The following is a 26,510-nucleotide window of genomic DNA, read 5'->3' as shown; positions in this document are numbered from 1 at the left end:
CTGTGGAGAGGAGTTAACTTGCTATGTCAGCCTACTGGAACAAAAATGACCTTTTTTCTTTCTTTTCTTTGCTAGCTGAAATCATGTATCTATTTTAAAATATGAACTTGCATTTCTTATCAAAAATTTTTTGTAATAAGAAATCATTAGCAGTCAATAAAACTGGTTAGATTTACTGGGTTGCTGATACCATAAAAGAATTAAATTAGAAATTCTTGATAAAAAGTAGTAATAAAGGAAGAGATGTTATTTTAGGGGAGGACAAGTATAAGAGTAACTTCTTTGCCTGAATAAAGGATTTCCTGAAATTGTATGAGTAGAAAATATGGAATGGAAATGTGAAATATCATGATTGCATAATTTTTTCATCTACATTATATTAACATTTGAATTTCTTAAAAAACATTGAGTATTTCTTTAATACAGTGCTGCCATATCAGTTCTGCTTACTGAGCTCCAAGGTGGCCAGGTACTTGTTGGGGAATTTCTAAATTCATTAATCATGAAGTTGGAACATTTATACATAATGGGAAGACAGCAGAATAGTAAATAAATTTTTTTTTGGAGACTAAGCTTACTAAAATACTCTTTGGTAGATTATGCATGCAAAGTAAAAAAGAAATTGTATTTTTAATAGCAAATGAAAGTTTTGTTGTCTTTTACTGGCCTTTTAATTAATAGGTTCATTGGCAAATTACATGCATAGGTGCATGCATAGGATAGCCCTGGAATGTACCAGGGTTGTTTTGTTTTTTTTTTATATGTCATAAAATCATAAAGATTTGTCCTACAATAAGAATAACCTAATATGATATTGAAATCTCTGTCCTTGTTACCTGATAAATACCAGAGTTTTGGCACAAGCCAGGGGTGATTGCATCCGAAGCCATTTTACCAGGGACCAGAACACTTGTGGTCATGGTCATCGAACAGTTATTGACAGAGAAAACAAGTTTATAGCATTTTCAAAATGAGCTATTGAGTGTCACCAAATTAAAAACTCACTCTCTGGCGAATCTGGCTTTGGCAAAGCTTTTACTGAGTTATGTAAGACTGGGTTTTAAATTAATTGGAGAACATGGACTATAAAATGCCTGTAGCTGCAGGCTGATCTCTTTACTTTGTTTTCAAAGAGTCTCTACAGTAGTCTGAGAAACAGATGAATGGATTACTGATGGAAATTAATAATCCTTAATAATATTCTTAGTTCCCTTGTTTCTGTTGCATCAGAATAAACTCGACTACTTCTGAAGAAAACATTATAACAGAATATTGGTTTAATTCATTTGTGCCACTAGGCTTTACAAAATGGCAACTCCATGACTTGAATATTCTAGTTGAGAATAAAATCTGTCATGGTTTTCATGGATCTTTGCTTATCATGGGTCACCTGAATGTCTCTGAACTATTTTAACAGGTTAGTATTTGCTAAGTGGTTTAAAAAGCAATTTGCCTCTGTGAATCACGTTGTAATTCCAGCCAGTGAAATCTGTCAGTATTTGCTGGAAAATTAAAGCATGTTAATATCCATGTAATGAACACTCCATATTTCATCACTAGAAAAATATTAGTTGGAAATACTTGGAGGATTAACTTGGAGTCATGAGAAAAGCACATTTTGTTACAGTCTCTGGAAAAAAAAACTGTGCTGTACTTGAAAGAATCGACATGCGGTTAGAAAAAAAATTCTGATTCAACCTACTTTGTGATAGCAACTAATTAACCTCTGGCACCTCTCTCTGAACTGCAGCCACTGCTTCCCAGAAGTTGCAGAAAGTTGGGCAGCTCCTCTGCCTTCCTCTTGCAGTGTTAATATTCATTTCACACTCAACCCCAACATTCCCTTGTTTTACCACTATGATGTTCAAACCTCTCCAGACCAAGTATGTATGTTGATGGTGGTTTTAACATCCACATTTAGCATTTAGAGCAGCTTGTTGTGAATTCTCACTACATGTTACTGTAGTTTTAACTTCTTTTAACTTTTGTTTCCTAACCTTTTTAAACTCTGATTAAAAATGGTACTGTTGCACTTCTTGTTTAATGCTTTCTATTGATCAGAACAATAGAATTAATTAGAAAGTGAATTAACTTTCTCCTTTGGTAGTATGCTTAATTGTGATATACTGTACTTAAGGTAAAAACAAAATCAATATGTTTACATTCATTACTATTGAGTTAATGATACTGCTTACTAGACCTATGGTAATAAATGTAAATAATGCCTTTGGTAAGTGTCCAAACAAGACAGATGAACTTACTGTGGTTTTGTTGGGAAGTCAGTTGAGCATTCAGCACATTTCCCATCTGTTCTGAGTGTGAATGGTAGAGTTATTTCTGAATCTTAATGTTACAGCCCCTGCAACAGAAGCTACATTCTGAATACTTAAGATTTTGAGGCAGGGTATATGATGTAATGCTTGGGGTTTGTTCTTTGTGTATTGCTGTTAACACAGAGCTTAAGCACTGTCGAAGTTTCACTTTGTCTTACAAAGACAGGTTCTTTGTGGTGTGTGAAGATAAATGCTGAACTGCTACAAAGCCAGTGACAAAGGCATAATTTGTGGTCGCTCTGGGAGTGCTCTTTCCCTCTTGGTAAATGTCACAGGTCTGGAATTCAGGGGATCAGTGCCTTATTGCCAGGTGTTATTGCTGACTTGCTTGTGTTGTGGTTTGAAAACAAAACGAGTGAGAGGCTCCAAGTCAGAAATACAATTTAATGAGAAGAAAAGGAATAAAATAAAATAAAATAAAATAAAAATAAAATAAATGCAATAATACAAAAAAACCCCACCCACTGACAGAGTCAGAATACAACCTGATCAGGGTGATGGAAGCAGTCCAGACGAGATGGTCTTCCTGAAGCAGTGATCTTGTAGAAAGGTCTGGTAGCTCCAGTCCTCTGGAAATCCAGTGAGTGAGGGCTACTTCTACTGTCCAAATCCCAGTTTATACCCAGGTGAGAATGCTTGGCTCCTCTCCTTGGGTGGAGCATCTCACAATGGGATGATGAGTAATATAGGAAGTCCTTGATGGCCCATTAAAGAGACTCCTCTGGGAGTTATCTCTGAGTCATGCACAAGGCATTGATGGGCCATTAACTGAAGATGGTGATAGAATACATCCTAAACTACAGCCCAGGACACTTTGGAACTTCTGCCAAACCCAGCTCCTGAATGTCACTTTCGGCACAAGGGAGAGGGTGCTCAGCCCTCCAGAGATGTTAAGCTGTAGGTTAGAAAGGTGGTATATTTAACAACAACAAATCAAACAAAAATCCCCAAGTCCCCACAAACAAACAAACAAAAAACCCACATTACAATTTTTTTGGTCATAGTTGTTTAGATATAAGCCAAAACCCATATAGGATTAATATAATCTGCTTGTCTTTATTCACATGGAATCATATGCAGCCAAGTTAGAGTTTAGAACTAGAATTATAACAGTTATACTCTGGTGAATTTTTATAGTGTGGAATTTGCAGTTTTTCATGTCTCTTTCACATGTGCAAGTTTCTGTCCATACATAACAAATGTGGAAGAGAAATAGTGAAAATCTTTTCTGCAGAAGAGCTTCAGATGGTGAGCTGTTGAGCTTATGTGTGTGATATAGAGAAATGATCATTATATATTGAAAATCAGGTAGAGGAAATAACTGCTTATAGCCACACCAGGCATGTCAAATGTCTACTTTTAAGTATTGCAAGTATTTTAAAATTTATTATATCCTCTCTGTTGACTGTGCAGTTTTAACAAGGCATTGTGTTCTGTGCAGGATGACCTGTAGAGAACAGAGCTAAGGGAAGTTGTGTGTCATGTTCAGAAAAATGCTTCCATTATCCCAGCCATTCTTGGAATAAATGGATCATGCTCAAGGTCTTTGCCTTCATTTGTAAAACTTATGAATTATGCTGTCTGTCAGGAAGTCAAGTAGTGATGTGGCACACATGGTAAAAAACCCACTCCAAACAGCCAAGAAGGTTGGTTTACTTGTCTGTTTCTTTTCGTAATGATTTTAAATGACATGTCACTTTCTATTTTCTTCTGAGTTCAAAGAAAGTATTTAAAATACTCCATGTAACATCTATCTGATCTGACATTTGGGGAAGATGCTTCAAGAACAAAGAGTCGTATTCATGCTTGTTGATTCTGTTGTTCTTCACATCCACGCTTGCAAGTCTCCCCACATTATTTTGTATTTCTTCTTAGAAAGACATGTACAAATTTAGAGACTGGATGTCCTTTGAAATTATGTAAGACTCTTGCCTCCATGCAATTGTATGAAAACTAAAATAAACAAAACCCACCAAACCCAAAACACCCTAGAACCGAGTGAACAAAAAAATTTGAGTCATGAGCCAGCAACTGCTTGCTGCTCTGTTGCACAGTTGTATTTGTTGGATGCAGAGATAGTCTAGAGATCCCTTTTCTAAGGTATGCCCTGTAAGCTTTGTTTAATTACTCTGGATTTGTTTTATAAAATAGAGATAATTGTGTTTCAAAAATAGCACAAATATTGCATGCTGCAGTTCATCCACATTAGTTTATTCAGCTGGATACATTATAAGTCACAGCTGTTTAGATGTACCCTTGTTCCTACAATGTTATGTCTGTGTGCATAAAATCTCACTGTTGCAAACCCATGTACACTGTTGAATGGTGAATTTGTTTTGAATATGTTTTCATAACTGGCCTTTTGTACTCATGGGTTTGAACAAGGCACATTGATGCTATGACGATAATATGTGAGTTTCAAAAAGTGCTCTACATGGTCTTTGTACCCAAAGAAGGTGGGGGTAAATATTTTTTTTTTAATAGGAAATTATGAAAATTATTTTTCTTCCACAAATTCCAAATTTGTCCTTACACAGTGATCATAAAACTGGGGAAAAGGAGGGAGATTTTAAGCACATTCTTGTTACTTAAAGTAATTTCTGAAACTAACTTGGAGGCCAATGTTTTAACCTGCTTGTTTAAAATTTGGAAATCTTTTTGTATCTGAAATTTGCAGCAATTATGTCAAACAGATATAATCTTTTTTGAGATATGGAGTCTTGATTAACAATGGAGATGCCCTCTTCTGTGGATTAATAGCTTATGTTTGCTAATTAAAATTGTGTACATATTCATTATACCTCTATACAGGCTCATAGGTAGAAAATTAGATCACAGAAACTACAGAAACTTGTTGTTGTTAATATTTCTGTAGAAGAATTTTATTTACATTGTCTAATAGTTACAGGTTAGCATAGTTAGGCTCTCAGATGTAACCTAATTTGCATCTCAAGATTAAAATAGTAGGCTAATAATACTGCAGTAATTCTTTAACAATTCTACCTAAAATTTGTTCGTCATGTCTAGATTTGGACAGTAATTGCTTGGAATTAAATCTTGAATTAAATTATGAAGTGTTTTGCCTGCACAGTAGCAAAACACTGGATATCATGTCCTAAAGAGTTCTAATTGTGTGTTTCTAAAAGCAAGTTAAAGCTGCAGCTTGAAACTCCATGATGTATATTTTCTATTATGAATAGTCATGCATGAATGAGATGTAATGCAAGCTGTAAGAATCAAAATACTTTCTTTAATATTACACTTAGAGTTTCAGTGTTTCACCAATTTGCCAAGGAAAAGCTAAGATGCTTGATTTTGGAAACCAGATGAAACCTCTAAAAGAATCCTAAAATACTGGCTCATAGAAATAAGATAGTGTGCAAGTGTCTAAATCAGGGAGCCAGGGATGGAAAGAAAAGGAAAAACTTACTAGCCAAAAAGTAGTTATGCCTTTTTAGTGACTGTTAACGCTTCACTTTCTTGAATTAGCTGAAGGGAAACACTAAGGACTGATTCTGTTGCCTGCTGATTTTTTTTTCCTGTAGCCTCTGTGCTGCCACATTCATCCCAGAAGACTATGGATTTAGAACAAAAGATGACTAAATGAAAATGAATTTGGTCTTAAGGTTTCTCTGTTCCAATTTTCTTAGATCTCTGGTGGAAGAGGAGGATCTTCATATGAAAGTACCTCTTGGTAACAGCAATATGGGCGTCTCTGCCCATCTACAGTCTTTGAAGACAGGAACCACAAGATTTTTCACCAGCAATACTCACAGTTCTGTGGTATACAGGTAATTCAATATTCTCATGCCTGTATTGAGCTGTACTGAGAATTTTGGCTGCTCTAAACAATGTGTCCACTCAATAGATTTTAATATTCTAGTAATTCCTATAAAGCCTCAAAAACTTTCATGTTCTTGTGCTGTCAATGCCCACAAGCAAGCATTGCTTGGGACTTTTCCTGTGAGATAGAGGTTCAGCTTTTAGCAGCAGCTTTGAAAAAACCTGGCCTTTTCCTGGGGTCCTATCCCAGTCCACTCTCAATTTCTAAGAGATAATGTTTAAACTTTGACATGGCAGCTGTATCAAAGAAGCTCACTTAAATATCATTATTTAATTAAGTAAGGCATGTCCCTAAGATGGCAGAGCCCTGCCAAGTTTGGTGTAATGCTCTGTGCTGGGTCTGACTATGGCACTATGGTGTGGTAGAACATCTACAGAGACAATTCTTGCTAGTATTAGAAAAATACCAATTTGAAGGAAAATGTTTAATGTTGAGCTTCTGTTCCTCGGTGAATGAAGGAGGAGAGTATTTCATCCATCCTTCAGTATCCACAACTGAGCACATCTTTGGAGGAAATCTTGCTCTAGGATGCTGCTGTAGATTACTTTATTTTTTATTACAGTTAGATGTTATAAGTAATTCAGAGGAGATGAGATGTATAATGAGAGCTTATTTTGGAGTTTTTAGCATATCAACTTTGGTAACAAATTTGATAATCATAGAACCAGCTAACAGCTTTCCTTTCAGGCCACAGACTTTTGCAGCCTGTTAGGTTGCAAACCCCTTAAATTGCTGTGGAACAGATTTATATCTAGCATGCATATGGACCAGAAGGGGTGGTCCAAAAAGATAGCAGTCCCTACCTGAAACAGCTCCTATTGTGAAAGCTTACAAAAGAAACTCCTTCCTGAAAATAACTTAACTATTTGAATAAACTACTTTCTAAGGCCCGGGTTTTTGTACTTTGCATTCATCAGCTATATCTGGAAAATAATGATTATTCTGCTTGTTTTCAATGAATAATTATCATTGAATGTATTACAGATAATGTTTTTATGATGACAAATTATTTCTTTGTCACTTTTTTTGACCTACAGTACGCATGTACATAAAAGTAATAAATATTTACATAAAGGAAATAAAAGAGATTCCTAGTCTCCTCCCAAATCAAATGTATGCTTTGCATTGTGCTTTTCCTGCAGGGTTTTGACCAACTTCGAGTGGAAGGTTTTGCTCTGTGATGTGATGCTTGTTCCTGGAGATGGTGATGAGGTGTTCCTGTCCACAGAGCAATGATGCTTCTGCAAGTGATTACTTTAAGGCCATGTTCACAGGTGGTGTTTTTATAAAGCCATGTACTGCTGTCTCCAAATTGCTCTCATTCAGAACATTCAGACACAAGTTCAGTGCTGTGTGTGAATCAGTCCAGGATTGCAAACAACACTGGGACCTAAACATCTCTCTCTCTACTTGCATATGGGGTTTTAAAATTAAATTTTAAAATTGTATTTTAATAATCTCTAAATTTATGAAATAATTTCAACCCCATCAAAATGATCATATACATTTACCTGCATGTCTTTTTCAGGAGGCATGAAGGAACAAGATTTATGTGCATTAAGCTTCATGGTGTGAACAAAATAGGCCTAAAGAAGATTATTGATTTCCTCTATACTGCAAAACTTTCCCTTAATATGAACAACCTTCAGGACACTCTGGAAGCTGCCAGTTTTTTTGCAGATTTTACCTGTTTTGGACTTCTGTAAAGTATTTCTTATCTCTGTGGTAAGACTATTTGTTTCCCATTTACAGTGTTTAAGGCCTTGGTATGTAGTTTTGTTTTTCTTCTGTGATGACACTGACTTATGTAATAGTCAAAGTTATGTCTAAAACTTGTCATTATTCATAGTTTAGATTCACAGAGAACAAATTGCTTTGTAGTTTCCTTGAAAAACTTGATTTTCTTCTGAGTATTACATACAGTATGAGTTTGATATAAGTGTTTTACCACATAAAAATTCTTCCCTTACATGTCTGAGATGTTTCAGGGTCTCCCTGCATGATTTTGCTCACTCTAGCATAGTCTGCTTGCTGCATTCATTAGGTGTGCTTCAGTTACATTCATTTATTCCTGTAGTTACAGCCCTTCCATCTCAATGGGGGTGCAGTTACCTGTTTCTGACTCAAACACAGTATAAAAGCAACACCCAGACAGGATCCCTCAGTACTTTTCCTTGCCCTTCCTGTCCTGCCAGCAATTAGGAGCACCTGCTCTGTGGGGCTGTAGAACAACAGTGGTGCAAGAGCTGTGCTGTCAAAGCAGTTCTGCCTGGAGACTGCAGTTATTTTTATGTTTCCTGGAGGTTTTCTAATGTTGATGCTAAATGCTTATATACCTATTGGGGGTTAGGTTTGTTCCTTTTTACTCTAAAGATTTTTTTCCCCATAAGTTACCAAGGAGGACTAAGTGTTGTATTAAGACTAATTAACAAACAAAGGACGTGGTCAAAGATCAAAGGGAGAGATAAAGCAATTTTGGGGCAGGTGAAGGACAGAGCTTGAGGCAGCTTGGAATTCTGTTTTTTTGGTGTCGGGGAGAGAGAACAACTGGGTTGCTGCTCATTGCTAGAAGAGTCCACTCTCTCTGGAGGGGTCCAGTCCTGGGAAATCTACCATCATCTGCTCGCCCCTGGAATTCTGAGCTTCTCTGCCGCCCCTGCGAGAGTTGGGCCAGCCCTGCCCCGCCGTCGCGGTTTCGTCAGCACTGCTGCTCTTGCTACAGTGTGACTCCGCATCGCCCCTACCGGGACATCCTGCCCCTGCCTGCCGAGACATCCTGCCATCCCAGCTACCAGCCCGAGACTTCTCCACTGTTCCAGCTTGGTGCTCTGAGGATCCTACAAGGCACCGAGACCAAACTGCCCTGGGTTTTTTGTGAAGCAAAGCCCTCGAGGTTCTTGGTACTGTTTTTGTTATCAATGCTGTAGTTGTCTTTTTGTTTGCTTTGTTATATGTACTAGTAAAGAACTGCTATTTCTATTTCCAAAATCTTTTGCCTAAAGCTTTTAACTGCAAATTTATAATTGAAAAAAGGAGGGTGGTGCTTTACATTCTCCATTCCAAAGGCAGCTCCAGTTTTCCCTGGCAGATACCTATCTTCCCAAACCAAGACAGTACCTCACTAGAACTCTGACTTTAACAGGGAGACTGGTGTGCTCCACACAAATTACAAAATTATTTGGAATTCAGCTTTTCGATTCTGTAATGATAAATAAAGAAGCAGATATTCGTGTTGCTCTGCAGAGTACAGGCTTAGAAATGTGACCTCCCTAGCTGAAATATGTACCAGGATTTATGCAAACCAGAGGACTCCAAGTTGATAATAACAGCAATCTGTTTCATACAATGTGTTAGAGATATTTAGGCTTTATAATGCTGTTTTGCTTGTAATTTGGAAATATTTCTAACTAACCAGTCATCTGATAATGTTGTGATAATGTTCATTAAGCTTAATACTCTCCAATCCTACCCACCTATTTTATGGCTCAGTGGTTTTTTAACCCCTCCAAAATGATGCCTCTCCAGGTTTGACATACTATAAATACCAGCTTGGAAAAGGTCTTGGTGGTGTTTGTGAATCAGGTATTTGAAAGGGCTCCCTCTGATGGGAGCTGAGGCTTGAGGACACTGTGTTGCCCTTCCCCCTTTCTGGGTAGGGCAGCTGTTTGTTTATTTTGCTTTGTTAAGGAAAGAACTTTTTCACATTAAATCATGTTATTGTTTAAAATGCTCATTCTCTGAAAGTATGTTCACTTGTGATGTTGACTCAGTCACTGTTTTTGTTCAAATAAGAAATATCGTATTTGATACTGCATTTTCAAAGAATGAGGAAGACTTTATTAATTCTCCTTTTTTTTTTTTTTTTTTTTTTTTTTTTTCCAGGAATACTTCATTTAGACCATGTCTAAGGGGAAATAATCTCATTCATGGTATAGCTGTAGAGGAAGTACAAAATTGAGGTTGTTTTGTTAGCCTAGTTGTTCTTAGCAACCTTATATAAAGAATTTTTGAATGACCTTACTTCTAAATTTGTTGAAACAAGAGTTGGTGAGCAAATGAGCTTCTTTTGAAGGAGCATTTCTGTAATTTAAATGAATATTTTGAGCAAGTATGAGCTTATTTCTACTGAAGTTAGCTGGCTTGAGAGCTGAGGTAACCATTCCCAGACAAATGCTTAATGTCTTTGAATTGTCTGGGGAGTCCATTATTAAGAGATTATAGAAGTCAGTTATGTAAGGCATAATGTAATTGTTTACTTCATAAGAGGGTATGGAAATATTTACAAAGAAAAACCAAAGCTTAAGGTAACAGCTTAATTTGTGTAACAAAAATAATAAGACCTTCAAAGAGCAGTATCTGTTGTAGCTGACTTGAAAGTGTATATATTTGCTCTGCAGTTACACCCCTCCTGCCAAGTAGCCCATTGCTCTGATTATCTTTGCTCTGCAACCAGACAGGCTCTCAGAGAAACAATGGAATATTTTCTAAGATGTTTTCAGTCTTACTGTTACTATTGGTTTTAAATAATTATAGCTGTACAATAGACTAGGACTACTCTCATGTTCACACCTAACTGAGCTGTATGTAATTAAAATTCATAAAAAAAGCTGTGGAAATGTTTTCAGAGTAGTGAGTTCTAGACACTATACTGATTTTGTATAAGTAGCAGCAGTGGACAAAATGGAGAAAGATGAGAAACCTACCCAAGTGAATTACAGCACTTAGGAAAATCACAGGGTAATGGGAGGAAAGGGTTGTTACACTGTAATTAAAGAAAACATTCCCAAACATTGAAAATTAATGTCTGAAAAAAAGTTTTATTCCTTCTATAATTTGGTGCTTACGCTTCTGTACTACTAGGAAATAGTCAATATTGAGGGCTTCATACTTGGAAGTCGTGTCTTGTCAAAAGAACTTGGTTATCTGAGGACAGAGCAAGTTAATCTGTTTAGTGGAGAATGGGATTTAACCTTGGGACCAGCTCTGACAGCCACCAGAAATTTGACTTTGTACTGTAGGGGTACAATGGATTCTGTTTTCTGAGCTGGTCAAATTTCTGTGCTGTTTTTTTTTTGTGCTTCTGTCAATGGAAGCCCACAGGAACATGGAGGGTTTCAGGAGTGTGTTTGCCCTTTTAAACTTTGACCCTCTGAAGCACTGCATTGAGTGCTTCAGCGTCTTAACAGTCATTGAAACAAAACAAAGTTAGACACCTGATTGTTTTGTGCTACCGGGTTTGAGGGCTTGATTTTTTTGTGCATGTTACTTTCCTGAGGTGTTCTCCAAGGCTCTCATACTTGCAATCATTTTGCTGTGTCCAGTTTTGTAGTATTTTATAGTCAGTTAAGTTTTTATGAGAACTTGGGAAGTGGTTGCTTCAAAATTTCAAAGAATTAAGTGAACTGCTTTCTCAAGAAAGTACTTGGGTTTGCTTTGGGTTTTTCAGGGTGTCATAACATGGCACTGTGCTTGACCTTTCTTTTTTGAAAAGATTTTTAGTATTTTCTGCAACTTCTGCTTTGTAATGAGCAATTACAATGAGTAATGTGAGTGAGCAGCTCTGCTCAGTAGTCAAAGTCCATGTAAAATAGGATTTATTTAAATTAAATTCTCAACTCCTTGTGGAGCTGCTTAGCTGTTTGAACATTTATGGCTTTTAGCTCTTCCTTGTGAGTATTTTTACTAGTTATTGGATATGCTGTACAGTCAGTTTATGTTTTCACCTGATATTTCCATTCCTCCTGTTCACTTCAGTGGGATTTCCAGAGTAGCAGTTCCTTCTCTTTGTTGAAGAGCTCCTGATTGATTGACTTCCACACAGAACCATAGCATAAGGTCAAACTTCTAAAAAAACCCCAAAATCCTCAATGTTTGGGTAACTGAAGTATTTATTTAAATAACATTATTGTACTGAACTCTGTACAGTTTTTGAATATTCAGTAGAAGTAGCTACAGCATTTCTTTTTGTTGAAGGATTATTTTTTGGCTCAGGATTTTTAGAATATATATTTTTATGACTTTTAAGTCTTTGCAATATAATTTACCTGATACATTGATTATTATCTTAGAGCACAGTAAAGAGTGTAATAGTAATTTTGCAAGCTAAGTAACCTTTAAGACAATATTTAATATAGCACCCTGATTTGAGGTGAGAGGTGTGGAATTTGTTAGTGAGTCAAACATAGTGCACAATTTCATAAGCATAATGGAAAGTACTTGCAATCATATATGAAAAAAACAACTCTGAGTGCAGTACAGTCCCAGTTGATTAATAAAGGCAGAATAAAGTAAATTTTCCAAGAATCAGGGGTGGACTAGAAACTGCTGATGTCATGTTCATCAGTTATTAACAGTGTGTAATGTGTCAATAAATTTCTCAAATGTAAGAAGTCCAGGAATATGCTCAGTTGCATAGATTTACAGTGTAACATAATTTTAGTAATACATAACTTGATGTACTCGGGCACTTGATAAGTGGCAGCCAGTCAGCAATAGCTCCAAATACTTAATTGCATCCTGAACATATGCCAATGGTTCAGAATCTATACAAAAACTGTACAGGTTTTGCTTGATATTTTAAGTTCAAGCGTGCCTTTCTGTCCTGGGGTGACTATGATGCCTCTGTATCCCCAATCGTCTGTTCTGTGTGTACTGTATGTTGTGTTCTGTGCCTTTAAGAGTGGTTCTGAGGGTGAGCAGGAAGAAGACAAGCACAGATTGTTTTAAAAAGTGTTCACTCCTCCACATTCCTTTTTTTCCTTCTTCCTCAGGACGATGTGTTCGTCAGATACTCAGACAGTGACCAAGAAGAAGTTTTTTTTTCCTTTTAATTAGTTTAGCTACCTGAGGCAAGGAAGCTTCCTAAACTGTTTTTTTCCTTTTTTTTTCTTGAGATTGTTTAAATCTGCTCTGGACTGAAAACCCAGAGAAAGACTGGAATCTAGCATCCGTGGGCCACTGGGGCCTGAACCTTGGCATTTTCCAGCACCAAAGAGACTGGGATTGATAAAAGACTGAGAAAGAGCCAAGCTAACTTCTGGCAAGAACTTCCTCAGTTTTGCCATCTCTCTTTGGAGCAACAAGAAGTTTTGTTGTTTAATTTTTTTTTTTCATTCCTCATGCTCATGGGCATTTTATTTGTTAAATAAATAGTTTTTTCCGCTTTTCTCTGAAAAAAAAAAAAATTTCCCGGACCAGCTGGTGGGAGGAGCCGTTTGGGTTGCTCCCCAGAGGAACCCCATTCAGAGGTTTTTTCCCAAATTTACCCTAAACCAGGACACTTTCCTGTATGCAATAATATCTGCCTGCCTTTGATTTGGAGGAAATGCTGCATCTCTCTAGTTTGGTGCCAGTCAATGTATTCCAAAGTGATTTTTACATACAGTAACTATATAGCCAAGAGTTAAGATTTTGGTATGCTGCAAGTCAGCTCTTTGTTAAGGGGTGTTTTTTCCATTGCTTTATTTTGTAATAAAACTTGAAAGAAATTTTAGAAGTAAGAATGTTCTGTTTCCTTACTTAATTTATGCTATGCGTTTATTTCCATTATGCAATTAATTTATGTAAATTAAAATACTAAAAGGAAATGTACCGAAATTAGAATCATAGAATGGCCTGGTTCAGAAGGGACCTTAAAGATCATCCATTTCCAATCCCCTTGCTGTGGACAGGGAGCTTCCACTAGACCAGGTTGCTCAGAACCCCATCCAGCCTGGCCTTGAACACTTCAGCGATGGAGCAGCCACAGCTTTTCTGGGCAACCTGCTTGATGCTGACACTCAAAACCAGTCAGAGAATGTTTTACAGGCTATTGCTAGTTGATGTGATTATATTCTGATATAAACAATGTGATCTGTCTTGTAATACAAAAATTATTTCTGTATATATAAAGCACAAATATTTTCATAATAGAACTCCTGACAGTCTGCTGCACATTCATTTATAGATAGGACCTCAGTACAGGATTAGTAGGCATTTCAGGATGTGTGGATGAAGACTTTGGATGATTGTAGATCTTAACTCTAGGACAAGTTAGATCAGTTTCTAGAACTAAGAAAATCTCCTATTCCTGTACTCATTAGACATTTGAATTATCTGGTATTAAAGGACAACGATCAGATTGAGTTATACAGTAAAATCTTCAAATCTCTTTCATGACTAGAAGGTCATTTGAAGGTTTTTATAATTCTCAGGCTCCAATTGGGTCATAGTCCTCAATCTTTATAATCTTTTTTAAAATTACTGTGATTTTTAAGCTTAAATTCTTCTGGCATTACAAATGTAATGCGAATCACAAAGTTGTGGAGATAGTTGACACTGAGTAGACTGACATGCACAGAGACTAGAACATTTATAAAAGAAGCTTAGATTGGAATAAGGTTTGAATGCAAAAAAGCCACAATTCTCAGCAAAAAGCATTTGAGTGACTTGCTGGGCACATGTACCAGAGAGCTTTCTGAAATGAACTGACTGGGTTCACTGAAAACCCACTAGAAGTTGTGCTCCATACTTCTCATGTTTCTTCCTCCCTGTGCCTTGGATCCCAAGTGAGCTTAGAAATTCAGGAGCCAAAGATATAAAAAGGTAGATGCAGCTGCAGTTTAAAACAGATTATTACCAAAATACAGTCACTCAAGTACTGAGTTAAATTAGTGTGTGATTCATACTGCTAAAGCATTTAATGAGCTGGGTATTTTAGGGGAAATCCTCCTAGGTTCATTCTTAAAAAAAATTACATATGAACTAAAATCACTTTCTTTGTCTTATTTTTGACATGTATTTAATTTTGAACAGTCTGTAAGAAAACTGCCTTGATTTATTAAAGATCCATTTTGTTTGTTTTGAAGGAATTTATTCATGAGATTGAACACTGTACATATTAGTTGTCCAAAATATGTGGCATGCAGGGGTTAGCTGTGCCTTTTTCTTTGGTTTATTATGTCAATACAATTTTAATAATGTCAGAAAATGTCTAATGGTGAGACTTTTGTTTTGCTCTCTGTAGCCTTGGGCTGATCACCTCTCCCTTAACTTTATTTTCCATGTCTTTCTTACAAAGATGTTTTCAGAGCTTTTCAAAGATGAAGTGCTATAAAACTGCTAGGCCTCATCATTGTATAAGGTATTTGGCATAATATATGCCATCTGCTTCTTACTTGTCTCATTTCTTTCTTCAAAATAAGGAATAAATTTGGTCTCCCCTTGCAGTCATGAATATATATACTGCATTGAATATTTGCTCATGTGTAAATCACCTTGAGCACTGCAAAATGCTGAAATATTGCTGATTCTACAGTATTCATTAAATTTTACATTATCATTTAGACACCAAATTAAGAAAGTGTTTTGATTCCTTTTTCTGTTTACTTAATAGGTTTCGTTGGAAAATTGTGTTGAAATTGGGCGAATTGCCAACACATACAATCTCACAGAAGTGGATAAATGTGTTAATAATTTCATCCTGAAGAACTTCCCTTCATTATTAAGTACTGGTGAATTTGTGAAACTTCCCTTTGAACGTCTTGACTTCGTGCTTTCAAGTAATAGCCTTAAGCACTGCACTGAACTTGAACTCTTCAAGGCAGCATGTCGCTGGCTGCGCTACGAGGAACCTCGCATGGAGTATGCTGCAAAGCTCATGAAGAACATCAGATTTCCCCTGATGACACCCCAGGATCTTATTAACTATGTTCAGACAGTGGACTTCATGAGAACTGACAACACCTGTGTCAACTTGCTTCTGGAAGCCAGCAATTACCAAATGATGCCATACATGCAGCCGTGATGCAGTCGGAGCGGACGGCCATCCGCTCAGACAGCACGCACCTGGTGACCTTGGGAGGAGTGCTCAGGCAGCAGTTGGTGGTCAGCAAGGAGTTACGGATGTACAACGAGAAGGCGCACGAGTGGAAATCCTTGGCTCCCATGGATGTGCCAAGGTACCAGCACGGCATCGCCGTGATCGGGAACTTCCTGTATGTCGTGGGGGGCCAGAGCAATTATGACACAAAGGGAAAGACAGCGGTCAACACAGTCTTCAGGTTTGATCCTCGCTACAACAAGTGGATGCAAGTGGCATCTTTAAACGAGAAACGGACCTTCTTCCACCTAAGTGCCCTCAAAGGACATTTGTATGCAGTCGGAGGTCGGAATGCAGCAGGTGAGCTAGGTGAGTCCTCCTGGAGCCAGCCCCTTACCTTTTGTTGAGTCTGAAAATACCCTGCTGCCCAGGGAATGGGTTGAGAGAAACGAGTTGAAGTCATTGGAGTGTGCTGCTGCTTTCTGGAAATACTGCAAATGCAGAGAGAAATTTGTCTGGATAGTATTAGAAATTAATTTTAGAAGGGATCGCACAAAAAATTTCCAAATGCGTATGTCTTGTGTATTGATGCATAATATCCAATGTCTTGACCTTTGCCACGAAACTTGAAGTAAGCATGTATGTCTGCCTGTGTAAGTGTGGGGGAATACAAATGCAGTTTTAAAAAGAAGAATTAATCATTATTCCATCTGAGAAACAAAATCCATTCCTAAGGGATACATGGCTCTGGCTGAAACTTGCTGTTGAATGAACGTTATATTTTACAAGACACAAATTTTCTGGAATATTATTTGAAATGCCAAGGGTTTTTTTGATGTGTTTTTGTTGTTATTGTTTTAGTCTAATGACTGTGATTTGTTTCACTCACAGATTAGTGAGATTAAGATATTCTGATGTTCTGGGCTTTTTAATTATTAAAAATGTTATGCTTCACCTATAATCTTGTGAGTATGCAGGTAACTTATTTGTATGAATGACTGAATGACTTGGTCCTGGTGCCTCTTCTTTTCCCCCCTTGCAAATGATATGATGCTTGACCAAAAAAACCCTAATCCAAACAAAAAAAAAAAAAAAAAAAAAAAAAAAAAAAAAAAAAAACCACAAAAAACCGTCCAAAAACATACAAAACCAAATTAAAAACCCTCCATATCAGTTTCCAGGAAACAATATAGAAACAAAGAATAAATATGTGGTAAGTTTTAATTTAACAAAAATCTGCAGAGGATGACCCCTATTAATCCACTGCCTTATGCAAAGCCATAGTGGTCAGCATTTAGTCAAGTCTGGGATAGGAGACTCAACTGTAAGTTTGCCTGTGCTTTAAAATTGAAATGTCAGAGATTATGCTTGGAAGTTTAGCATAGTATTATATCTAAACCAGATGTATCATCTCATTATTTAGTTTGCTGCTTTCAGCTCAATACTCAACTGTCCCTTGTCCCTTTGTGGCTTTTACCTCTTGCTACTAAGATTTGCTTTTCAGAAATGCACAGATATCAGTAAGTGCAGTGAGAAACATTTTTAATTGAAACAATACAAAACTTGATTTCTACTGCAGGATCTGTGACTTCTTAAAATTACTGCATCTCGGTTATTCACATACACAGGTTTAATTCATTGTCATGTTGCAAATTTTCATAGGAAACATACAGTACACTGCTTCTACCATACAAAAGTGGCCTGACTTAGCTAGAAATTTAAAATCCATTCCAATGTTTAATGAAATAGGACATTTAAAAATTCCTCCTGTCCCAAAAAGATGGGAAACTGCTTAGCAATAGCTTGTTTCCCCTAGACAGTCATTTTCTGATGCAGATCCTGAGGTTTTCAGAACTTTTTACTACATATCGCTTTATTTCCCTGAAAATACATCCTAAACAATTTCAATATCCTCTAAAAGACTAAATGTACAAATTAACATCATGTATTGATCTTTGAGTATCAGAAAACCTGATATATAGCTTCAGTGAGCTATTTTCTAACAGTATGAATTAATAGCAGATAATCATATTGCTGACCTTGTGCACTGTAAAATCTGAACAGAGTAGCGTTATTAAAATGTCAGTGAAAAAGTTGCAAGTCTGACAAAATCAATATGAAATAATATTGTCAGTAAGCCAGTGCAACCTGTGTGAAGGAGGCTTTGAGTGCAGCATTACCATAAATTAGATCAAGCAGTATCATTCTGCTGACCTCAACTCTTCTGCTTTCTTTATTAAAATACAAAATTTATCACCTAAGATTCTTTTATTAAGATATCATTAAAATACCACAGCAATTTCCACACAGACATGAAAAATGCCACTGGATCAGTCTGTAGCAAGAGCACTCTAAATGCTAAATATTGTACCTGTCTGATGCTTTGATTTGGGGCTTCAGGTTAATTTCCTTGTTAATTGTGAGGTGAGTCATTTTTCATTTTCATATTTCTTTCATAAACCTTGACAACTGGAAGATGCAATCCAGCTTAAACTTGACATTCTGTTCAGAAGAGAAAAACTCTCAGGCTTTTCATAGAAGAGAAGGTCAAATATGGTGTTGGACAGATTAGAAAGAAGTTGACCTTGGGTTCAAACTAATTTCAGTCTGTTGTTGGAGAGGAAAAATTCCCAAATCCTGAACTGAGCTTTCTGGAAGATCAGCTCTTATGGAAAAGGGCCAAAGGAATAAAGCCACTAAAATGATTTTTTTTTTCCCCTGACATTACGGAAATAAAAATTATACTTTTTGAGGCTTTCTATCAAACTTTTCAAAACAGTTTTCAGGTGTTTCGTCTTGAGAACTTTGTAAATGCCACTTTCTATGTCTGTAATACTTGCTTTAGTGTAATAATGAGTTGCTAAGTGCTGCTGTAACAGACCTCAAGACAGTTTAGAAGCTACTGACAGAGAAATGTTAAATATCTGTACACTCCTCAAATAGCATCACAGATGGCACTATAAAATGAGTGCAGGCTGAACATTCCTTGGGACTGCCAAAACTTTGTCTTTTTGAGATTGCTTAATTCTATTAAAATGAGGCCTGTCTTCCCTGGATTATGGTAATGAACACATCATAAGTTCTACTGTTAAACATAAATAAAAACCTGCTCTGAATCATTCATGGTGTTGGAAGAATGACTCCATCACTCTCACTTAGGTGCATTAAAGTAGCAGTTTTAGAGTGTTTTGTGAACTCTGCTTTGTCTGGAGATTTTCTAGAGATGTCTCTCTTAAATTATGGGCACCTTTAATAGCTGGAATTTTGAATATTTTTTCTTTTCAGTCAGGCAGAGGAATATCTTGCTAAAAGAAAATTTGAATGACCTTGCGAGGTAACAGGGAAACAAGTATATGGAGCAATCTAACAAAAGAGTAGGATTTTTCAGCTAGAAAGTGATTAGCTTTGTTTTAGAGCACAGTGGATGTGAGATTTGAGTTGGAATAGTTTGTCTGAAATAGTGTCAAACAGTACTTTAGCTGTACTAGGAATGTTTAAGACATTTTGAAGCCACATCAGAAAGTGACTGGTCTTGGACTCAGCATCATCCTTCTCAGATAAATAATGTCTTTACAACATGGTGATAGTGATGGTGGTACTGCGTACCAATTCTGCATGTTTTATCTTCTCTTGCTAAAGGGGCATTTTGGCTATGGCTTCTCTCTTAAATGCAGTTTGTAATGCAGAGTGAGATAAAACTGTCCAGCACTGAATGTCAGATTCATCTGGGTGCTGCTGGCTCTGCGGTTGCTTTGCACATCCTCTACTCTTCCTGTCCTTGGAGTGTGTTAGAAATAAAAATTCCTCACCTCGGTGCAGAGTGGAAGCACTTTGGGAAGGGGGATGCAGTTGTGGAAGCAGTAGTGATGGTTTCAGCACAGAGGAGGAGCGAATGGCAGGCTAGAAGGGGCTACTCTAGGGGTGGAACTGGGACAGCTGTAATTACTTGCACATCAAATCTGTTTCTTTCTGGTTTTGAAATTTCTGTACATCTTTGCTTCTGATTGCTAAATAGAGCAGAGTGGAAAGCAGCTTTCCTTTTAAAAAAGAATATTGGAATGGATGAATAGGTTTACAGGAGCGAGCATGGGTTTATTTGGGGATTGGGCAAAAACTGCATGTGATGTCAAGGTGGCACTGCACAGAAAACAACTTACAGATTTAATTTTAGAGTGTCATTTGTGGAATCAGTTCCTTGTGCCTATACCTTTCTTTGGGCAAGAGAGCGTCTCCAGCATCACTGGATTTATGGCTAAGTCCTTGATGGGATGCAGAAGGCCTGCAGCATATCAAATGGAAAAGAATACAAATTTTTAAGAGGAGATTTCTGTCTTTATTAAGAAAACCCAAACAACCAAGGCAGATCTCTTAGAGTAGACTAGGGAACTTGCCCATATATTGGGCAGATTTTTAAAATCAAAAATTTGGTACATCACCAGTACTGCAGACACACATGACTTCAGTTACTTTGTATTGTTTTGTTATTTTTTTGTCCATCTTACACACCCCTGAGATAGCAGAACTGGGAGTCCTTGTGCAAGGCACTCTCACAGAAACAGATACATTTCAATATTTCATTACTATTTTGAAACAGTTTCAAGAATATGAAATTAATAATTTTATACATGCAAATCAACATATATAATTTGTTTAGAAGAAAGCAGAAATTTAGTGTGTTTTGCCTTCTATCATGAACTTAATGTTCTGGACTGGCACTTTTCTGCATTTCATAAATTTGAAGTTCAGCTCCTGGGTGGGGAAAAGCTGAAGCAATCCAGTGTGTTGTAACAATTTAACAATTCTTAAATGCAAAATAGATTTTTTTTATTTTTCACTTCTATCCTTAGATGATGCTGAACTGACAGTCAAACAGTATTTCTGACATTGGAACTGGAAGCTTCTATTTTCAGTGCGGGTACTTGAGACACTAATTGCATGGAATTATATTATTATCCCATTTTGCAACAATAAGGAGGTTATGCAGCAACTAAAATAGAATTCAGAAGGTCACTAATGTGCTCTATACTAATTTTTTAATGACTAGGGATTTATTTTTTGTAGTCCGAGATCATAGCTATACTCTTCAAAAATGATCCAGAGGATCTTTTTAAAATAGCTTTGGAGTTAGGGTGAGTTGCCTTATATTCACTATGTAAGTGTTACTGTCAGGTGTTCTTTACTGGCCTGGTCTATAATTCTGTAATTAGGCTTAAACTAACACTAACTAGATTCTGCCTTTATAATGGCAAGTTTCTCAGATTCTAAGGGTATTTTCACTCTTGGTTGATGTGTAATCCTGCACTGTTAAGTCACCATCACTGATTCCATAGAGCTGACTCAGATTTTCTACCCTTGATTCAATAAAAACCTTGTTCTAGAGCAAGTAAAATACCACTTTTTAAAGACAGATTCGATTTTTCTATGTATAGTTCATAAACATCCAACAGAGATTAAGCAGTCTTTAATTATTTAAAATGAGATTTGATTTGTCTTTAAGATAACTTAATTATTGACAATTGCTCTGTGCATCATAAAGTCACTAAATTATGGGAGTTTTGAGGATTTTGTTCCCCTCTGATCATACTGTAGTATTCAAGCTGCCATACCTAGAGCTTGCTCTATTATTGAATCTGCCTTCTATTTGTATTCCCTGTGCTTGTTGCACACCCTTTTCCTGCAACCTGCATCTCCCATCTTATGTCGGAGAGAGGTTTCCTTCTCAGGAATCTGTTCTGCACTGACTCCTGGGCGCTGGGTTTCTTCTTAACTTGGTACTGTCCTCTGTGATTTCTGATCTGATAAAACTCTTGATCATTTTAACATTCCAACTCACAGAGGAAACTGCACAAATGGAGTTGTATATCACACAGGCACTGCTTGTCTCCTTTCCAGATTCAGGGATGTTTTTTTTTTTTAAGCTCGGCTTTTGTAAATTGATGTAGTGACTTGCATATGCTGTGCTGTATGTTGCTGTGCAAATCCTTAATAAAGCACTGCAATACAATAGAAAATTATTCAGCAAGGGACAGTGTTCTCTCAGCAAGTTTGCTGATGTTACAACCAGCTGGACATAATCCTATGCAACCTGTTCTTGGTGACCTTGCTTTAGCAGAGGAGTTGGACTAGATTTTTTCCAGAGGCCCTTTCCAACCCCATCTGTTCTGTGTTTCTGTGATAGTGCTCATAATTCCCTTGAGACTCCTTCAGCTGAACAGTGTTACTTGTTGGCACTTCCCCTGTGAATGTTTCTGCCACTGCACTGAGCTCAGCACCGAACTGCTATGCTGGCTTCAACACTTTTATGCTCTCATTTGTCTCCAACAGCCACTGTGGAATGTTACAACCCCACAATGAACGAGTGGAGCTACGTGGCAAAAAATGAATGAACCCCACTACGGTCACGCTGGAACCGTGTATGGGGGGTTAATGTATATTTCAGGTAAATCATGCCTGTGATATCATCTCTGTGAAACAATTACTTATCTAACTTTTTCTGTTCAGCAGCAGACAGTACAAATTAGTCTGTGGTTGCAGTAGGATTGCCATGGTATCAGTAGTGATGCAGTTTCATACAAAGCCAGTCAAACAGCACATACACTGCAGGCTCAAAATTATTGTAGATAATATATGATTAGAAATAGCTCAGAATTCCAAAGCAGTTACTCACTTTACCAATCAGAATAAATTTTTTATATATGTGTAGCCACATATATAAATTTATATAGCAATATAATTAAATACAGTATTGTTATAATATATAATTATAATTGTGTATAACAGTATTAAATAATTATAACATGTATTATGATATATATAGCAATGTAATTAAACACACCCTCCCTATAAACTTTGGAATGCACTGGAAATTTTATTGCTTTAAAGAACAACATTTGCCTTCATTGAGATAATAGAAAGGGCTAAGTTCCCATGTTAATCATATTGTATAAGTGATATCTGTACTTTCACCATTTTTTTATTTGGAATATGCTCGGTCCTGTATGTCTCTCAGGGTGTAGTTCATTACATTTTTTTCCAAATGGGTTGTCTGAAAATCTGCTATTAGCTAATTTTTAAAGAAGATTCAGTCTGTCAGTGATCATTGCAGAGATCACAGGCCTATATTCTATTGAAATTTTAAAGGATATCCTCTTAGAACTAAGCTGAAATTCAGGGCAGGAAGTGGGACAAGGTTGCTTAGCTGACAGGAACTGATGGGGAGATGTGCTGGAGCAGCTTGATTTAGGGGTCCTTGTGCCAGTAGACTACGGAATTTGCTTTAGAATTTACTGTAAGGTATAGTGCTTATTTTTCTGTCAGCAAGTCCATCAAGCTCCTAATTGCTGTGTGCTGTTGTCAGTTGTGTTTGCCCATTTTGCTTTTTACTGCAGGTGCAGATGCATATGCTGTCTGCTGTGGTTTTTTTCATGTAGATCCCACAGATTTTTCTTTTCCTTTGTTGTCTTGAAGCCTCTCCAAAGCTTTTTGCAGGGAGCTATGGAGAAGTTAAATGTAGAGGGAACCATAGGTAGCTATTACCTGAAGAATATTTGAAATCTGTGTCCTCTCTCTATTCACTTGAAGTTGATGAAAAAAGTTTCTGATGAAAATTCTATTATGTGATACTTAAAACACAGTGGCATAGCATCAAAATTTGAAAGGGAAATGGATTCTTGATGGTGAGAAACAAAACTAGCAAACTGAATGAATGTAAGCAAAGAAATAATTTTGCAAAATAGACGCATAGGTAACAGATTTTTGTTCTTTTAATCTGACAGATCAGTTGTGTAATGAGGTGCAGTGTGATACATGCCTTCTGTCCATATTCCCATTTAAAGGAACAAATGTCATTTGAAATGGAGTACTTCTGTGATAGTAATCTAAGCTAGAGTGAAGAATTTTAAGGAAGATGGTATTCTTTCAGTAAAATGTATTTTTTTGTTATTTAATGCTTATTAGAGTGAGCACTACTCTAACATGTGTCTTGTTTCTTTAGGGGGAATTACCCATGATACTTTCCAAAAGAACTCATGTGTTTGACCCTGACACAGACAAATGGATTCAGAAAGCTCCAATGACGACAGTCAGAGGTCTGCATTGCATGTGTACTGTAGGAGACAAGCTGTATGTTATTGGTGGAAATCACTTTAGAGGAACAAGTGATTATGATGATGTTTTAAGCTGTGAATATTACTCGCCAGCTCTAGACCAGTGGACTCCAATTGCTGCCATGTTACGTGGGCAAAGTGATGTTGGGGTTGCTGTCTTTGAAAATAAAATCTTTGTAGTTGGAGGATATTCTTGGAATAACCGGTGTATGGTGGAAATAGTTCAGAAGTATGATCCAGAAAAAGATGAGTGGCATAAAGTATTTGACCTTCCAGAATCTCTTGGTGGCATTCGAGCCTGCACTCTCACTGTTTTCCCTCCAGAAGACAATACAGGGTCACCATCTAGAGAGTCTCCTCTTTCAGCACCTTAGAACCATCCCTTGACTCACGATGCTGTAACACCTCTGCACTGCATCACAGAGTCTATTCTTTTCTTCAGTAGTTTCTGTTAGGCTTAGCCTACAGCATTTCATATAATTACTGGAAAAAGAAAAAAACTGACATTATTTATGCTGTTTGTTTGGCCTAGAATGTCTCTCAAGTGGTTAACAATAAAAGATGTACTCGCTGAGCCAAATGTTTTACAAATGAGAGGATATTGTCTATAAAATGTATGAACTAGGTACATTATTAACATTATATGTTGGGTGTGAAGTACCTTATAGCTTACATTTGGGAGCCCGATGGTCAAATTTGTATTGAACATGTCACTAAATTTCATGTTGAAATCCTTTTTCCTTTCAGTTTTGACTGCAGATTACAAGGGTAGGTAGACTACATCAATGTGAACTGTCTGAAGGTTGCCAAGGGGCCTGAGCTACCTCCCTCTTTACACAGAGTGTTTTTGACATATCTGTTTACCCACCTGACTTTGTGGGTGCTTTCAGAGCATATGAAGTTTTTTAGGCAGAGGGAAGAAATAAATAATTTAAAATATTAGCGCTGTACAGGAGCAGACCTTGTAGAGGCCAGGAGTTTTTATAACATATATCAAGTTTTTTCCTGAGTCGGTTGAATGATGCTTCAAACAAAACATCCTAAACATGTTTGTGTTTTTTAATTTGTTTTTTTTTTTTTTCAGGAATTGGCTTCCGCTTGCATGGGAGCACACACTATTAACAAATGGGAACTCAGCGCAGTTGTGTATTCTGTTGTATGGCTGAACTAAATATAGGTAGTTAAGGGCTAGAAAGAGTAACTTAAGCCACTGAATTTGACCAAATGGTTCCATCCGATCAAATTTAATCTACCTTTTCTCCTTTGCTGTTAAGATAACTTGCATAATGTGTCCTCTGTATAGTCTCAGTTAATAAGGTTATTTAGCACAAAGTGCAGCTTCAGTGAGAGCTGCTTTTGCTCAGTGAACCTGGACTACCACCTTTTTGCCTTCTTTTGTTCAATGAAACTTTAAACTGCAGTTACCCAGTTTAAGCTACCTCATTAATGTATTTGGTTTTCTTCCTCTGCCTCACTGTCTCCAGGATACGCATTATGTATATCCATGTGGGTAGATGAATTTGCTAGGAAACCAATGCAGAAGTGATCATGAATGGGTATTTTTGACCTACTTTTAAGAAACTATTTTGGATGATGTGTTCATTTTATTGTTAGGGACTGATGAAAAAACAGTCTTAATGTTTTTTCCTTGGAGAACTACTTGTGTGCAGCTGTGCAAATTCACAGGAATCTTTACCTGCTCAAAATACAGTGCCCTGCTGACAAACTGCAGCTCTGATTATGCCATTGTTCTTGTTTTGAAATTCCCATCATGTTACAAGTAATTTTGCTAATGAACACAGTCACAGGGGCATCCTCTGGGGAAAACTGTTTAAACCAGCTTATTGTGTTACCTATTAATAATAACCAAGTAAAGCTTAATAGACTTTTGTTGGGAGTTTGCTATTTGTGTTTTGTCCCTGCTTGATGCATCAAGCAGCAGGATTACTGTGGCGTCAGTTTTGGAAGTACTGATATTTATTCTTTGTGCAGTTTACTAGTAATGGTCACTACCAAAATCTACATGTAAGCTTTAGGTTTCATAATTGTTTGGTTAAAATCAAAAGCAATTATTCCCTTTAAAAAACTGAAGTCTCAATTCCATGTGGCTGTGCAAGGTTCTTGGAGGTGGAATAGTGGCACCAGTGGATACTCCTGGAAACTGGCCAGTAAGATAAATTGACTCATCACCCTAAGAATACTTTTCTTATGCTGTGCAAAGCACTGGATAGAAAAATGTTGCTCTGTCTTTTAAGGTTTGTCACTCATTTAAGTGTCACATGCTACTAAATTTTTTTCCAGCTCAAGAAACCATATTTTAGACTGTGCTTGAGTTTAAATCCCCTGAAATCCTATAGTCAGTGTCTTTTTATTAATTAAACTGAAAAGTAATTGAAGGAGTTGCAATTCCTTTAGGATAATGTGACTAT

The 26,510-nt window shown here is 36.9% G+C and overlaps 1 protein-coding gene and 1 long non-coding RNA gene across 2 annotated transcripts in view; one reads left to right on the top strand and one right to left on the bottom strand.

Moving 5' to 3' along the window:
* LOC136373294 (uncharacterized) overlaps nucleotides 1-26,510 on the bottom strand; it is a 394,644-nt gene that overhangs the window by 279,811 nt on the left and 88,323 nt on the right. The window lies entirely within an intron of this gene.
* On the top strand, nucleotides 1,669-26,416 carry LOC136373406 (kelch-like protein 13). The gene is given in 9 exon segments (XM_066338311.1): nucleotides 1,669-1,673; nucleotides 7,706-7,847; nucleotides 7,849-7,902; nucleotides 15,551-15,956; nucleotides 15,959-16,345; nucleotides 22,301-22,350; nucleotides 22,352-22,415; nucleotides 23,970-24,007; nucleotides 24,009-26,416. Coding segments are annotated over 9 exon segments (1,593 nt in total). The 3' UTR covers nucleotides 24,456-26,416.

The sequence above is a fragment of the Sylvia atricapilla genome, chromosome W (genome assembly GCF_009819655.1).
Source record: "Sylvia atricapilla isolate bSylAtr1 chromosome W, bSylAtr1.pri, whole genome shotgun sequence".
NCBI classification, from domain to species: domain Eukaryota; kingdom Metazoa; phylum Chordata; class Aves; order Passeriformes; family Sylviidae; genus Sylvia; species Sylvia atricapilla.
Note: the sequence above shows the minus strand (reverse complement) of the source record. Positions and strands in the feature narration are given on the sequence as shown.